At 46.3% G+C, this 17,300-nt stretch overlaps 2 protein-coding genes across 6 annotated transcripts in view; one reads left to right on the forward strand and one right to left on the reverse strand.

The window, feature by feature from the left end:
* Positions 1-7,031: 7,031 nt before the first annotated feature.
* On the reverse strand, positions 7,032-12,251 carry LOC112915983 (uncharacterized). Of its 2 annotated transcripts, none has more exons than XM_025993467.2 (2): positions 12,119-12,251; positions 7,032-10,019 (listed from the first exon to the last, which is right to left on the reverse strand). In XM_025993467.2, the coding sequence occupies exons 1-2, from the start codon at positions 12,151-12,153 to the stop codon at positions 9,341-9,343; spliced, it is 714 nt and encodes a 237-aa protein (XP_025849252.2). In that variant the 5' UTR covers positions 12,154-12,251; the 3' UTR covers positions 7,032-9,340. The 2 variants fall into 2 exon arrangements, 1 of the variants encoding a protein (XP_025849252.2); XR_011996503.1 differs by lacking the exon at positions 12,119-12,251 and adding an exon at positions 11,980-12,118 and having other exon boundaries at positions 8,484-10,019.
* The window catches only part of ADCY8 (adenylate cyclase 8), a 204,919-nt gene continuing 198,620 nt past the window's right edge, over positions 11,002-17,300 (forward strand). For all 4 annotated transcript variants that reach the window (XM_025993463.2, XM_025993464.2, XM_025993465.2 and 1 more), the window contains exon 1: positions 11,002-12,355. In XM_025993463.2, the coding sequence (XP_025849248.2) occupies positions 11,393-12,355 (963 nt within the window). In that variant the 5' untranslated portion in view covers positions 11,002-11,392. The remainder of the gene's footprint in view (positions 12,356-17,300) is intronic.

Below are 17,300 nucleotides of genomic sequence, written 5' to 3' on the forward strand. Positions count from 1 at the left end.
CTCTCTCTGTGTGACTATCATAAATAAATTTAAAAAAAATTAAAAAAAAAAAAAAAAGAAAAAAGATAGATGTACTTTACTGGGGCAGTCAGATAATGTATCAGTTACCTATTGCTGCATAACAACTACAAGGGAAACCTGGGTGGCTTAGTCCATTGAGCATCTGCCTTTGGCTCAGGTCATGATCCCAGGGTCCTGGATTGAGCTCCACATCAGGCTCCCAGCTCTATGGGAAGCCTGCTTCTCCCTGCCCCTGTTTCCTTCTCTCCTGCTCTTTGTCTCTCATGAATAAATAAATAAAATCTTTTTTAAAATAACCATAAAATTTAGGGGCTTAAAAACCATACACATCTGTTGTTTTACAGTTGATGTGGATCACAAATCCAAAAGCAACTTAACTGGGTGATTCTGGTTCATGGACTTCTAGCTGCAAGGCTTGATTGGAGCAGGAAATTTCACTTCCAAATAGCTGCTGGAAGGGGGCATGCATTTCTTGCTGATTTTTAGTAGGAGGCCTTAGCTCCTCAATACATAGGATGCCCGAGGGTCCTCACAACATGGTGGCTGACTTCCCCAAGAGCAGGCAATGCAAGGGAGGGCTAACAAAATGGTCTAACCTTAGAAATGATGTGCAATTTCTGATGCATTCTATTGATCACAAAAACTGATTCTTATATGATAAGAGCATGAACATCAGGATGTGGGGGCTTCTTGGAGGTCATCTTAAAGTCTGGCTACCACAGATGAACCAAGGGGAGGTGACTGGATAGAGATGTACAGCTTGCTAGGCAAAGAGCTAATAGCAGCTATAAGTTAATCTCTGTTTCTACTCAAGACCCACCTCCCACATGCTTCCTTGTATCAGATCTCTTAATCAGTAGAAAGGTGGCCATGTTCTGACTTAGGCGTAAGCATGGGATATAGTTCTGGCCAAGGACATATATATGGGAATCTTCTAGGGGGATCTGGAAAGACTTTTTCACCTCTGATAAGAAGGAGCTAGGAGAAAGAGCAATTTTCTATCTCTGCTTTGATTTTTCCATGTGATGCAAGAGGATGAATGCTAAAAGAGGCTGTAACCATCTTGGAACCATGAGGAAAAGGCCAAAGGAATTCTAGAGTTGCCAATACAAAGCCCCAGATATAACTAACTTCCTTAAACAAATCAGCAAATTTCTACATCTGTACTTCTTGTCATGTAATAAAAATAACCTTATTTGTTTAAGCCACTCTTGTTTGGATTTTCCCATCATTTATTGTCATTCTAACTTATAAAGACATCTAACCCAGATATAGGAGGCCAGGGAGACATTCCCTGGAGGAAATGGTATCCATGCTAAGAGCAGAAGGATGGGCAGGAAGACACTCCAGGAAACAGGAGCAGCAAACCCCTAGATTCAAGGAGAAGAGAGAGCAAGATATGTTTGGGGAGCTGAATGTAGTCCAGTGTTGTCAAAGACCTGAGGGCAAGATGGGCAGCAATGGGAGAGGACACTGGAGAGGAATAGTCCTAGAGACATTTGTCTTTTTTTTTTTTTTTTTTTGAATCATTTGTCTTTGATTGTAAGGCAGAGATGGGCAAAGAAGAGTCATTGCACTGTTTTAACCAGGGAGCTACATGTTGGCCTGAGCAAAGGGAGGTGGGGAGTTGTTCTTTGGTTAATACAAAGTTTCAGTCATGTAGGATGGCAGGGGGTTTTGGGAATATGCTGCACAGCAACCTGCATGTAGTTGAAGGTATTGTATTGTAAACTTGGAAATTGCTGGGAGGGTGAATTTTATGTTGTGTATTTTTTTCCACAATAAAGACTGGTACATTCATATACATACATACACACACACGTATACATACATATATATTTGTTTGAGAGAAAGAGCATGGGCAGGGGAGGGCCAGAGGGAGAAGGAAAAGCAGACTCCTTGTTGAGTGAAGAGCTGGACAGGGGCTTGATCCCAGAACCCTGAGATCATGACCTGAGCTGAAGGCAGATGCTTAACTGACTGAGCCACCCAGGCACCCCAACACATTCATATTTTTAGTTTAGAATGATCACAGCAGCTGGAGAAAGGAGGCAGGCTATAACTAGAGAGACATGTTCTGTTTACTACCATCATCTAGGTGAGAGAGGATGTGGCTAGAAAAAAAAAAAAAACCAGCAGTGGAAGTGGAAGAAATAGAAGAAAGTTGTCACCTACTCTATCAGTAGTTAACAGATCTTATTAATAGAGTGGATGAGGTAAGGTAAGGTCTTAAATATTGAACATTTGCTACATGTGTTATACTGTACCAGCTGCTTTATGATAAATTGCCTTTAGATTTCACAAAAACTGGAAAAGTTGATATTTTCTCCCATATTATGAAAGTTTGAAAGGTTAAGGAATTGGTCAATGTCATGGAGATAGTACCTTGTAAAGTTAGAACTCAAGAATGAGTCTTCTTGACTAAAAAATCAACTCATTTCACTAAACTACGGCTTTAGGTAAACATATTTTTGTAAGATTATTTATTTATTTATTTATTTATTTATTTATTTATTTATTTATTTAAGAGAGAAAGTGTTGTGTGTGTGCATAAGCATGGAGGAGAACCAGACTCACTGAAGGGAGCAGGGAGCCTCACACAGGACTTGATCCCAGGGATCATGACCAGAGCTGAAGGCAGGCGCCCAACCCACTGAGCCACCCAGGTGCTCCATAAGCATAATATTTAATGATTCTAGAAAGCATCTGAGGACTAGACCAACCACTTCCAAACATTCATTTATCTCTATGTAGTGTGTGTATATGTATAGCTCACACTATCCAAATCTATTTGATTCGTATTTGTATAACAATTCAAATATCAATTTGAGGAGTAAGAAATACCATGTTAAACTAAAGTTTATGTTTTGTGGATTTCAAGTATTGTAACACCAAGAACTTGATAAGAGCCTTTTTCTGAAATTTTATCAAAGTTTCTTTTGTTCTTTACTTCAGAGAGGAGGAATTTGGATGCTAAAAAAATGCCTTTGTATGGAATAGCAAGACATAATTGTTATTATTCTATTTTATTCCCTTTTATTTATTTTTTAAATGCTAATTGTGACCCATCAAGTAATTTTGCAGTCTCTGATTTGGTTGGAATCCACAGTGTAAAAAATATATATGTATATATATTTTATATATATATATATAATATATATATACTATATATATATATACTATATATATATAGTGGGAGGAGGAATGAATCTCATACACTTGTATATATGAATCATATCTTGAGATATTAATTCATGGGGTTCACTTTTGTGTGCTCCTCTTTTTCCTTGTCTTCATTCAAGCTTTTTTAAAATCACTTCCATAAAGAGGGAGCAGAAAGCAAAAGCAATCTTTTCATCTTTTGTTTTTACAAAAATATAATCCCCAAAGAGAACTCAAAAGTTTAGAGTTACAAGAAGCATAAAGTGTCAGGAGGAACACATGTGCATGGGGAAAATCAGATGGGCTTGGAGGAAACATAAAGCGACAATTTTCATCAGTGTAAAGGGGATACTCCCAAGCTGGAGCAGGAAAAGAGACTGACAGAAGGATGGACAGAGAGAAACAGAGAAAGCAAGCATGTCCTAAGTAATGGCTTTTCAGTAGTGCCCTGGAGAGGATTCATCACCCCAGAGAGGAAGGGCAATGTGCTACATCAAGTACATGGGACAGAGGCAGACCTATGAAGACTCTCCCACAGAGACCATGAGAAAAGAACAAAAGACCCACTGCCTCAGTGGTGACCTTTATGAATGTAGAGCTGAAGACCACAGGGCATGCACATTCATGGGTGCACACTCTACTCCTGACACACCTGGGCACTGCTGCAACAGCCTAGAACCGGGGCATCTCTCCAGGATTAGGAGGGTACAAATGAAAGCCTCAAGAAGGATGTCAGTTAAATGTCTCGCCAACTGGATAAAAACAGAAATACATGGATTTTTTAAAGAAATATATTTATTTTACACTCGTTTAAGGGACAGATCCATATATACCACTTCATAAATGTGTATAAATATTTATATTATAATGTCATCTATACATTTTTAGCTTAATATTCTACGTAGATTCCCAAAGGTTTCCTGGGGCATGTGTGTCAGTAATGGGGGTGAAATATTTACAAAATAAGATGTTTTGTGTTATTGAAATAGCACTCAGGTAGGTTTTTTTTTTCCCAAGAGAATGAGGAAAATGATCTGCTTTACTTCCCACGGAGTCTGATCATTTTGTCCCAAGAATTCATATGTGTGTCAAATTAAAAAGCAGGTCTTAAACCATGGCCAAAAGAGGGTCTGGTCATATGGGTGAGCTAGCTGGAAATTCTCATATTTTTTCTTTCATTGTTACCACTTTTAGCTAACTTCACAGTTTCTCCAATGGGCAGTATACATGTGTGTTCTTGTCCTATGATTTCAGTAAGTGAAGCCTTAGTAAGTGATGTCATTCATAGTAAGCTCATGCTGTAATTAAGCGAAAGACAAGGGAATCATCTTTTTAAAAAAATATTATTATTTATTTATGTATTTATGTATTTATTTATTTAAATAAATTCCTCTGCACGGGAGGGGCAGAGGAAGAGAATCTCAAGCAGACCCCACAACCCTTGGGACCTGATGCTGGGCTTGATCTCACCACCCTGACATCATAACCTGAGCTGAAAACAAGAGTCCAACTCTCAACTGATTGATTCTACCGGGAATCTATCTTTTAAGAAGAAAAGAGTATTTAAGTCCCTTTAAGATGTCTTCCTCCCATTTGACAAATTTATGAATTCTACATATAAATACGGTGTTTCAGAATTATTTTCCCACTGATGAGACTCTCTTCCCCTTCTAGACACCAACATCCAATTTAAACTAGTTTCTGTGAAGACCCAAAATGTATACAAAAGGTCTTTTTTTTTCTCTCTTGCATTTTCCAAGGCAAAGAAAATACAAGATAGAAACAAGATGGATACTTTGTTTTTCCTATTAGACATTGCATTGCATTCCAGATGAAATGTGGGTCCAAGGTTTTTAATTCATACACTGTTTCCATAGATGAACCCTACTTACTTTATTAATTTAAGTAAGGTTGACACACAGTGTTATATTAGTTTTAGGGTACAGCATAATGATTCGACATTTACATACACTTTGAATAATGGCCATGATAAAAAGTAAGCCCTACTTACTTTAGCCATTGACTTTTTCCTAGACTTCCATCAAAACAGTTAATAAGGACTTTGATATTTCCTAAGAGTAACGCTTGCAGGCAAAACAGGCATGTCCTCCCCCCACTTGCAGCTTTATTGAAGTATATTCGAATATAAAAAAAAAATGTGCATATTTAAAACTTGTAAAACTTGGTATAAAATGTGAGTTCATCACCACAATCGAGTTGACACATCTGTCACTGCATTTTGTTACCATTTGCTTTGTTTTTTGTGTGTGGTGTGTGGTGTACATTTAAGATGTTCCTCTTCACTAATTTCATGTACTCTTCCTTTAAGGATTTCCAGCTTTGGAAGCTGCCCTGTCACAAACACCCTCCTTCCCCTTGGAAACAGGATCTCTCTGGTTTCAGGTCCCCTTCCTGAACTGAGTCCATCTTTTCTTTTACATGTGAATATTTTATGTCTTCAGTGAGTGGCAGGGTTTCTACGGGTATCTTGAAAAGGGCCCAGTGCTAATAAAATTTAAATTTATGTATTAATATACTTAACCTACAAAGTCAAAGATGCATTGGAGGAAAACAGATTTCCTTTTCTTAAACGCACCTCTGTAAATGTGGCCAGTGGTATGCATTGGCATCACAAGGCAAACAATAGTATGTTCTAATGGGACAAGAGGATGCTTTCCCACCACTACCCAAAGGAAGTAAACAAAAGCAATTATTTTGGTTAAATCCAGTATGTGAAAAATCTGCTTTCTCACAAACAGTAGAAACAGCATCTGTGGATTGAACTGCACAAAACCTAACAGACCCTCTACCCAGATAAGAATTAGTTCTGTTACTTGTATCTGCCATTCGGGGTCATGCTACCAGACTTCTCAAAGCCTAAAGATTTCAAAAGTCTCTTACTTAATTTGCATTTGGAAAGTCCAAAAATATCTGACATTTTCATTTCTATCAGTGTTATTTAAATTAGGTCAACATTTGTTGACTACTATGACAGCATTTTTACAAAGTGAATGCTAGAATTATACAATCTAAATTTATTTGCTGGAAAAAAAAATAAATTTATTTGCTGGAATTTTGTTATCTATTAACCATGAGATCCCAGGCAAGTTACTTAGCCACATGGAGCCTCAGTATCTTAGCCAGTAAAATGGAAATAACACTTTTTCTCTTTAACTCAGAGAACTGCTGTGATGCTTAAATGGGATGTTTGTCAAGGTCTAAAGTGCTCAATAAATTGTTGCTAATCTATTTTTTCACTCTTAAAGATTTTATTTATTTATTCATCAGAGACACAGAGAGAGAGAGAGGCAGAGACATAGGCAGAGAGAGAAGCAGGCTCCACACAGGTCCTAGGTCTAAGGCAGGCACTCAACCCCTGAGCCACCCAGGTGTCCCAGTTGTTGCTAATCTTATTATCTTCACGTACACTTGTGAAAATTAATAAAGGGAAACCTCAGTAAAGTCAGGTAGGGAGGCGGGAAGAGCAAGCCATAACAGGCAGAATTACAACTACAGGAAAAATTGTAATGTAGACTCCAAAGAAAAATCATCAACAGATAAGAATGATCAGTTCCAAGTCCCCAAGAGGTAAGACCTACACCGAATCTTCAAGAAATCCTCTACCCCTGCAACTTACCCATGAGAAACTGGCATCACCCCAAACTCTTGCCTTTCTCCAAAAGACTTGCTTTCAAATCAACCCTCCCCAACTTTCTCCTTCTCCTTATAAAATAGCATTCCTCTCCTTTGTTTGTTGGACTGACCTGTGTTTTTTCCATAGCTTGTATGTCCCAAATTGCTATTCCCAAATAAACCTGGTTTTTTTTCCTGGTAAAATAACTGATGGCTTCGTGGGGTTTTTTTTGTTTGTTTGTTTTTGTTTTTGTTTTTTTGGCTTCGTGTTTAAGATTAATGCCATAGTTGCTAGAAACTGGAAGTGAAAAAAAAAAAAAAAGAAAGAAACTGGATGTGATGGGGCCAAGGAAAATCAGTTCTCCCCTTCGATGCGTTCACTGCTTCATGAGGAGACATGAGAGACAAAGGGGTAAGCAAGTGGGGGCAGAGCCAGTCCCCATAGTAAGTGCCACACCAGCAGTACCAGAATAGACTCACAGACAACAGAGATGGGTCCACCAAGAAGACAACAAGGCAGTAAAGTGATCAAACACGTGTATCTGGGGTCTTAGGAATTGCAACCCAAGAGATACAGAAGACACAGAATCCACAGAAGTCCAACACATGCCCCTGAAGAATGTGAAAGTGGTACCGGGGTTTATAAAGGCAAAACCCACAAGGTTACATAAGTTGTTTTGAAAGAATTGTGATTGGTGCTGGCAAAGTTTAAACTGACTTCCTATACATGGTTGGTTATTTGGCTAACAGGTGTTACATTATCTCTATTTTAGTCCAAAGTAGGAGGATGTGTTCCAGAAGGTGGTAGATTTGCAATTGACAAAAGTCAAAAGTTCTGAGAATTACAACAGGGGATGTGCCTAGCCCCTACTTCCTTGAGATCCTTCTGACTCTATTTTGAGTGACTCCTTTTAGCAAAGCTTCCTCCTTTTGGAAGCTTCTTTCACAGAAGGAAGTTCTGAATTTTCACAGGGAATAACAGGAAAGGATTTGTGCAGAGACACTGCCCAGGCTTTGAAGGATGAGGTGAATAGTATTTTGTGGGAAGGAAATGGCTGGAGAGAGAGAAAGATACAGGGACAGTCCAAGAGAAGGCAACTGTGTATAAAAAGATAGTGAGTTTGCAAAGCATTGTCCCTGAACATAGCAGAGACCCACCCATAATAAATATGCAGGGAGTAAGTGATCACATGACCAGATGCCCATTGTAGCCTCAAAGCAGTTTGTTACCTTAAGTGATCATCATTTGGTGGTTTGCATTCTCCGAAAAGTCTCTCAATATTTGTGTAATGCCAACACTGTCATTCGAAAACAGAATGTTTGGGGGGCTGCGTGGCACTGTATCGTCCCAACAAGAAGAATTGGATCTCGTTGTCATCCATGCTCTTGTTTAAAACAACCTGTTCTAACACCCCTTATGGCAAAGGAACTTTCAGAGGAGTCAGTTGACCAGATGCAACATTTTCTCCCTGATATTTTAGGTTCAACCTGAGTCTATTAAATTCTTTTTTTTTTTTTCTGTAGCATGCTATGCTCATTCATCAGCCTGAGTCATTTTATCTGATTGGGTCCAGTCTCCCCCTCTTTGGCATGCCTTCTTTGCTGCTGAATAAATCATCCTGGGATATGTCCAGGAGGAAGATTTTCATAGGAAAGTTCCATCTGCATTCAACCCCTCATTTATTCAGGCTGAGTTCTCAGGCTCCCAAGGAGAAAGATTGAGAAAATAAAGAGGTGTCTTCCACTGCCAAGTTTACTAATATGGTCATTAGCACAGATGACTTGGGGCAGTGCCTGCAGGGAGAGGACACAGCTGGGCACACATCCTGGCATACGGTCTGCAAGAACGAGTCTCCCTCCCCCACCAGCCTTCTGCCCTCTTTGGGCTCTCTCTTCAAGTCAAGACACTCCTTACTCCCCACCCCCACCCCTTCACTCCCCCACTCCCCACCCCCCACCAGACTTTCAGGAGAGCTGGAGAGGCTGATGAGTCCAAGCAATTCAGAAAGGGAGAAGCAAGCAGTGTTTCTTTTCCGCGACGATGATCATTAAGGTCTAGATAACTGCCCAACTGAGTTTTGGGGAGCGCTTTGCCGTTAACCCCAGCCCCTTGGGAGTGGGACAGCTACTCCGGGAGATCTTTATAGTTACATTAATTCATCCACAAACCAGCTTAAAAATAGAACCGACCTTCTTTCTATTTAAAACCGAGCATTTAATTTTGTTCCCTTGAGAAATGGTAGACTGACAACTCTAAAGGTCTGGGATTAAAGGAGTCTTTTTGAGGGTGTATATCACATCCCAGAAATCTACTGTTATGGCAGAGGGGGAAATGTTAGCCTTCTCTCTTGGGAGTCTCTATACAAGGCCCCGGACCGGTGGTTCTGGATTTAAACGGAAACGCATGTGTGTGGATAGGAAAGAATAAAAAGAAAAGAATTGGATCCTGTGTTTCTGGGACACAGTGGACACAAATAACCCTTGGCGATGGAGTCTGCGGCTGGGGAGGGGACCTAATCTAGAGCTACTCCTGCTCAGGGCAGGCGGAGAGAGGGGAGCTCCTCCTCGGGAGAGCAGGGGGAAATCGCTGGTTCCGGAGGGCTGCGGGGGCAGCCTGGCGGTCTCCTGGGCTTGCACGGGACGCCACGGGGAGCCGAGAAAGCGCCCGGGGCCTGACGTCATTGGCCATCAGCTGACTGTGCTCAGGGCCCGGGCCCCGCTGGCTGCAGCCGCAGTCGCTCGCGGTGGCGGAGGTGGCGGCCACCGCGGCTCCGCCACCTGCAGCCGGGCTCGGGGCTGCGGCCGCTACGCTTTGCCCTGGGCGCGGAGTCCAGAGGGCGGGAAACCGGGGCCGCAGCCGGCAGGGCGGCGGGCAGTGCGCTCCGCGCGTCCCCGTCTCTCTCCCCCTACTGTCAGCAGGGAGAAACTTGGTGTGCGCGGCGCTCGGGGGACGAGCCCCCCACCCCTCCGGATGGGGGTAGGAAAGGCTCCGGCTGGAAGCGGTCTCTGCATTTGCAGCGCGAGAGCTGGTTTCGCCAAAAGACGCCCGGGTGGTGGTGGTGGGGTGGGGTGGGGTGGGGTGGGGTGGGGGTTGGGGGGATGGAAAGGAGACCCCCTGTTTCATCGCGCTGCGCTCTCGGAGTCCGTGGGCAGAGCGGCCTACGAGTCCTGGCTCTGCACCTGCCGAGGACTGGAGCCAGTGCCTAAAAAGAAAAAACAAAAAAATGTATATATATGTACATAGTGGAGGAACCGGCCCGCGCGGCCAGCTGGAGCGCTGGATGCCCGCGGGGGGAGGCCGGGGCGCGCGCGGTCGTCCTCACCCACGCCGGCCTGCGCGTGCGGCTGCCTGCGAGACCCGGGGCGTCCTGGCCAGGTCTGGGTGCCAGCTCCCCGCCGCCCCCGCCCCCGCCCCCGCCCGCCCGGTTCCGGGGGCGTGGCTCGGCGTGGGGGCGGGTTTAAGTCGCCGCGGGTGTCTGACCGATCTGACAGGTCTCCAAATTGCTCCCCGCCGCCGGGGGCCCGCAGCCCGCTTCGGAGCGCGCCGGGGTGGCACGCGGCGGGTCCCTGGATCCGGTGGCGTCTCCGCCGCCTGCCCCGCGGCTTCGGGCCTCCCTCCTCGCCGCGCCCGCCCTGCCGCCGTTCTTGGCCTCAGGGATCCGCACCCGGTGGCTTCTCGGCGTCCTCAGGGCCATTGGCTTCGGATCCCCACTTTCTCCTGCGCCCCCCCTCCCTCCGGGGCCTCGCAGCTCCCGGCCCAAATGGACTCCGAAGAGCGAAGTGGAGGGAACGGGAACAGTGGGCTCCGACCCCTCGGAGGCGCAGCTGGAAGGGCCGACCTCGCCTTCTAGCCGCGACTGGGACCCCGCCGCCCTCCCGCTCCCCCGAGGGATGCGACGGGCCAGAGCCAGCGCCGCGCTGTCAGCCCTCGGAGAGGAGACGGCCAGAGATGCGCCGAGGAGGGCGCCCCAGCACACCCCCTGCGCCAAATTAACTGTCTGGTGACTCGCTCGCCCCGAGGCTCCCACCTCTCCGCCTTCCGCGGGGCACCCCTCCACCCCCAGGCCTCCCCCTTCTCTGCCCCCGCCCCCCAAGCTCCGCCCCGGCTCCCCATCCCGGCGCAATGGAGTTCTCCGAAGGGCTCTGCTCCGGCCACAGCGGCTAACTTCGCACCCGCCGCCGCCGCCGCCGCCGCTCCCCCTCGGGTCGGGGGTGCCCCGAGCCCAGTGCCGCAGCCCGGACCCGCCCGGCGCGCAGCAGAGCGCAGCACGGCGCCCAGGCGCCTCCCGGAGAGCCAAGGCTGCGCCAAGACGCAGAGCCGAGGGGCGGCCGGGAAGCCCGAGCCGGAGAAGGGGGCTGCGTGGCTCCGAGCGCCCGCGCCCGCGCCCGCGCGCATCCCAGCCGCGCCGTGGGGCAGGGGTCCGCGGGGACCCTCCGGGCGCCCCTTGCTCCGGGGCGCACTATGACCTGACGCGCGGGGGGCGCGGGGCCTCCTGTCCTGGGCTCGCGCGAGCGGGGCCGCGGGGCGGCCGTGGGGTCCCCGGGACCCGTCCCCCAGCCGCCTCGGCCCGGCGCCATGGAGCTCTCCGAGGTGCGCTGCCTGGGCGGCAGCGAGGAGCTCTACACCATCCACCCGACGCCCCCGGCCGGCGACGGCGGCGGCAGCGCTCGGCCCCAGCGGCTGCTATGGCAAACGGCGGTGCGGCACATCACCGAGCAGCGCTTCCTCCACGGGCACCGGGGCGGCGGCGGCGGGAGCAGAGGCTCGGGCAAAGCCGCGGCCCCTGCGGGCGGCGGCCCCAACCACCCCGCGGCGCAGCTGTGCGGAGACGCGGCGCTGCCCCTCTACTCGCTGGGCCCCGCGGAGAGGGCGCACGGCACCGGGGGCACCAAAGTCTTCCCGGAGCGCAGCGGCAGCGGCGGCGGCAGCGGCGGCGGCAGCGGCGGCGGGGGCGACCTGGGCTTCCTGCACCTCGACTGCGCCCCGAGCAACTCGGATTTCTTCCTCAGCGGGGGCTACAGCTACCGAGGGGTCATTTTCCCCACTCTGCGCAACTCTTTCAAGTCCCGGGATCTGGAGCGCCTCTACCAGCGCTATTTCCTGGGCCAGAGGCGCAAATCCGAAGTGGTGATGAACGTGCTGGACGTGCTGACCAAACTCACCCTCTTGGTCCTCCACTTGAGCCTGGCCTCGGCCCCCATGGACCCGCTCAAGGGCATCCTCCTGGGCTTCTTCACGGGCATCGAGGTGGTGATCTGCGCCCTGGTGGTGGTCAGGAAGGACACCACCTCGCACACGTACCTGCAGTACAGCGGTGTGGTCACTTGGGTGGCCATGACCACCCAGATCTTGGCAGCAGGCCTCGGCTATGGGCTTCTGGGTGATGGCATCGGCTACGTCCTCTTCACGCTGTTCGCCACCTACAGCATGCTGCCACTGCCGCTCACCTGGGCCATCCTGGCCGGCCTGGGCACCTCGCTGCTGCAGGTGGTCCTGCAGGTGGTCATCCCCCGGCTGGCGGTCATTTCCATCAACCAGGTAACTACTGCCTGCCTAGCTCTTCCCTCCCCTTGACTCCCCTGGGTTATTTAGAAATAGCTTTTGGAGAGGCCCGCTTGCCTGGCTCACTTGGAGGCCCCTCCCCCAGCCTGGCGCAGTGCCCTGCACTTGGGAGGTCCTGGGTGTTGGGGGGATGGTGTTTCACCCATCTTAGAGGAGTTGGAAGTAAATGACCTCTAAAGTTTCTTCCAGCCCTGCCCTTCTCTTCTGCTTCTGTGAGTAATTCTTCTCTGTCGCCAGCCAACTAAGAACCAGCCTTCTTTCTGTTCTGCACACTTCCCCCAGGATCTGTAGTCTCAGGAGCAGGAGACAGAGGGGAGGAGATGCACCCCGATTTAGAAGGTGACCCATTCCTTAACAGCTTTTACTCACAAGAGTCGCAGCAGGCTGTTTTAAGGGACTTTGGGATTCAGAGTTGGGATTCTGTGCCACACACCCTCAATTCTAGGAGGAAATAATAGCATGTGTTGAATGATAATTGCTGGTGGGGCCCCTGCATATGTTATATCATCCAGTTTTTCCGACAATTCCATGATACGTATTTCACTTAGGAATTCTTTACTGCGTTGGTGATCTAAGAGGATATCTTGTCTTATTTTGGGGGGATCCAAACCCAGTGCTTTGCATCCATCAGCCTCATCTGGGGCTGGTCGGGTGGGCAGGGAAGTGTCTTGGTCAAAAATGCAAGTTTTGCTTAATTGATAAAGGGCATTTTGATGTAGATGGTCTGAAATATTTAGGTGGAACCTGACCCTCCATCTCTTTTCTTCCTTTCTTCCTGTCTTTCCCTTTAAATATGGATGTGTTACTGGGAACAGAGTTCCCATTGTCTGTGAAGGAATACGTAGATAGTGACTTTAGTGTTGAAATCCATTAAAATCAATAGATAATTAATGGTCTGGCACTTTGTTTGCCAAATCCTTGGTAGGTAGCAGAAGACTGAATTTGAGGGGTTTCTCCATAAAAATGAGGGAAGCATGTCAGCTGAAATGTTTCCACATAGGAGACTGACACAGGTGCTTGGACAAGGGCCTGCTTTGTATGTTTCTGCTCCAGACTCAGCTTCTGGGCCACTTAAAAACTCCTCTTCCTTGTGTTTGGGTTTGAATATATCATTGAATAACCAGGTACAACACCTCGGAAAGCTGCTCGTGCTTTCTGGAATGCTGGCACCTATAGAGCGCTTTGCCCATCATTGACCTTCTGGGCTTCTAGTGGATTTGGGATTCTCTGTCTTCTCTGATGGCTCTGTATACCTTTGCTCAGGTTCCTCACCTGTTTGGCTGCTTTTAAAATGCTTTTTGAAGTCTTCTTGGGTAAAACAGAGTATTATAAAGTGCTTGGCTGTGATCATTAGGCATGCAGTGGGAGGTGAGAGGCTCTGTTTGTAAGGGCTGGTCAGCTAAACTTCTTATTAAAGACAGCCATGAATATTTTCTTGAAATCATGGTTAACCTTTCATACGCACCTCTGATGGGGACACCTGAGTGGCTCAGAGGTTGAGTCTCCCTTTGGCTCAGGTCGTGATCCTGGGGTCCTAGAATCAAGTGCCGCATCAGGCTCCCCCACAGTGAGCCTGTTTCTCTCTCTGCCTAGGTCTCTGCCTCTCTCTGTGTCTTTAAAATAAATAAAGGTGTTTTTTTTTTTTTAAGCCCCACATCTGATAAAAATCTCAATTAGGGATTCTGCAAAGTATTTTTGTGACCTGTGTCTTCCGGTCCGTACACTTGGATCTGAACCCCACTGGCCTCTAAAAGTCTCAATTCCTTCCAAGTTGCCCTGCTTTTTTGCATTTTTTTTATTATGTACCTCCATATCATCAGACTCTTCTTCCCTCTCTTGATCCTCTTCCCCTTCTCATCCCCCTTTTTGTCCTTCTCCTCCTCTTTTTCCCATATCTTTTTTTCCGCTAGGAGTTGTTTTCACGAGATACCATAGGTATCTGCCGTTTTGCAGAAAATCCCATTGATTGGTTGAAAATCCCACTGCTTTCCATGCAGTAGCCCTCCTTTAGTACACATTGCTGAGAGACTTCATCAAGTAAGTTTGGAATAGTATTTAGAATAACAACATCCCAAGTGGCAAATGATGAATATTTTCAAAGTTCTAAGTATAGAGACACTTTGCTTGCCAAATGAATCCAGAAAGTAAATTTTGGCTTCATATTTGTTTTATGCTCTACTCAAATACTACCAGATGGGAGAAGATTAAAAATAACCCCAAAATGTCTTCCCGCTCCCCTCTCATGATAAACAGTCCCCCACTTGAAAACCAAGCTCCAGGTACATCCAAACCAAGCTCATTTAGACTTTCTGTTTGGGTAGGAATTGTAGATAAACTAGTTTTCCAGGGGAGTCAGCTCTTACCAGACTCCTGGGAAACAGCCAGAGCGCTCTCCTCCGACTTCGGGTGCTGAAAAGACCTTTGTGGCTTTGGCTACAAAATGTTTTCCTTTGGCGCCCTCTAGAGGTCTAAGTGGCTTTCCTAGCTCTTGCAGGTGGGGTGAGGTGGAGAATTAATCGCTTTTTAAAACATTTCTGATTTTTGAACAGGTACTGTTTAGTTTTCCCTGTTTGGGAACATGCGAAGCAAGCCCTGCCAATGACCTCTTGGAGCAATTAGAATAACGTCCTAACTCCTTGCCATGGTCACCTGGTTGTTCCTTCTGTCTCTAATTATGTTTCCTTTTCCTCTCCTCCCCAGGCTCCAAATCACAGTACCTTTTTCTGCTCGCAGAGATCCTGAGCTCCTTCTCCACTTCTTAGGCTTTGTGCCTGCCGCCTAGAATAATTTTTCCCAGGTCTTCACGTGACTGAGACGTTCTTAGTATTCTGAACTCAGTTCACATGCTACTCCCTGGTGCATGGTTTGTTCTGTTTCCTCCTGAGCACGTTCACTATCTGAAATTATCGTATTTGTTTGTATTTACTCTGTTTTTCCCTCACCCCCCACCCAACAGGAATGTAAACACCACCTAAAGGCGTGGGCATCTATGCGTTTACCAGTTTATCCTCAGCACCTAGAAAAATGCCAGGCACCCAGCAGGCACTCAGCACACAGACACTGAATGAATAAGACTGTTCATTGCAAAGGCAATATTATAAAATATCCAAGCCCCCTCACATTCTGCTGGTTAAAGCTTCCTACTTGCACAATCACACATAAGTTGTTAGTGTGTAAGGAAGTCTTTCATACATAAACCCCTTTGGAGAAAATCAAAGCACAGTGATAATCCTTCACATTTGTACAATGCTTTACATGTAACTAAGGGCCTTTACATACATCATCACATCTAATGATGACAAACAGATGACATCCTTCACTCTCGTTCCATAGAAGAAAAACAAATTTCTGGGAAGTTTAGCGAGCCATCCCAAAGATGGTGAACCTAACAAGTGGCAAGAACACAATTCAAATCCTAGCTCCAAAGTCATTCATTCTTAAGACATCTTTTGGGGGTTTCCTTCCAAACTACATTTGTGTCAACTCAAGCCTAAGGAGTACCCGTTTCACTACTCCAGAGGGCAATACCTGGTGTAGCACATGAATAAACGTTTAATGAAAAAAGCCAAAAGGAAATCATGAGAGAAAAATGTCTGAATTTCTAGGCATAGGCTCTTTGCAGGGAGCTCATCATCTTGCTCAGCTGGATACAAACTTGTCAACCGAAGACCTTTGACCCTGGAATATCATCTTTCTCCACATTTATCCTGAGTCTCATTAGAGGATGGCTCACATTTAACGTAGCATTTTCAAGAACCAAGAAGCTACACGAGAGTGTAAAGTCAACACACCTCAGCAACTGTTTCACTTACTGAAAATGCCATTTTTCAAAAGTAACATGAGTCAATGATTGCCTTCCCTTAACCCAAGCTACGAGAATCTGTTTTTGTTCTTTTCCTACAGACAGAAATTATATCTGTAGTTTGGCAGGGTAACAGCCAAGCTGCAAATATCTGCAGATACCCTATATGACGAGACAGGGTCTTCTGTTCATTTAGAGCATCATGTCCTTTACACTGTGGACACAGGTAGAACAGGAATAAGGCCACCCGGGAGGTTCTTTGCTGTCAGCAGAGGTAGTTTATATTTTCTTCACTCAGTGAACTGTTAGACTTAAATCATAAACTTCCCACCCAGACTCAGAGGTATTGCCCATGGCAGATATATATGAGCATCTGTGTATGTTCCAGGTCCCAAGTGGCATTGGAGATATGAAGGAACCTTCCAGAAGGTTCAAAGCTCAGTCAAAGGGTTGCTTTTCTGTCTACTCTGGCAAAGTTCATTTATAGGTAATGGGAGGGCTGCAGCTCCTCCTTCCTCTGGATGCCTCCTCATTCACCTCAAGTTAAACCTGCTTCATGTACATCATTCAGGTAGTAGAGTAGTTAGTGCCTTTGTCCAAAGACAACACAGATTTTTTTTTCCTCCACATCTTAAATTATTTATCCTGCCAGTTCACTTTACCCATCTAAACATTTATTACAAAATTACGTAATATGTACAAGTAAACCATTAATAATAAGGTCATACTTACTAGGTTCCTTCATGACTCAGGTAAGTTCTAAGGACTGTTGCTGTAATTCGTATTTTACTCTCTCTTAATTGCTGGTGACGGTAATGCAAGCTACCTAACATCTGGAACTCCTCTTGTTCTAGTTCTTCAGCTCATTAGTGACAAAATGGTGAAGATCATTTAGTTATTGGAAAACTGAGAGGCAGCAATATTTAACCACAAAGATCACTGCAGTATGTTTCCTCTTGGGGATTCTGAAATGTTAAAGCTTGTGGCTAATTAGTCTTCTGTACCTCTTGGTGAGGCAGATAAGCAGAAGTGTCAGAGTAAAGGTGATTTCTCTGAGATAACTCTAGGAGCCAAAACAGCCAGGTATGCAAATCCAGGTTAGTTAGTGCTCAAGGTCAT

Source organism: Vulpes vulpes, chromosome 13, assembly GCF_048418805.1.
Source record: "Vulpes vulpes isolate BD-2025 chromosome 13, VulVul3, whole genome shotgun sequence".
Lineage (NCBI taxonomy): Eukaryota > Metazoa > Chordata > Mammalia > Carnivora > Canidae > Vulpes > Vulpes vulpes.

What these genes read in the sequence shown, in the direction of transcription:
- LOC112915983 (XM_025993467.2), bottom strand. Translation starts at nt 12,153, where the DNA reads ATGGCCACCCAAGTGACCACACCGCTGTACTGCAG. An exon ending in ACCACACCGCTGTACTGCAG is followed by an intron (nt 10,020 to 12,118) that starts GTACGTGTGCGA and finishes TTTTCTTTTTAG; the next exon opens with GCACTGGCTCCAGTCCTCGG.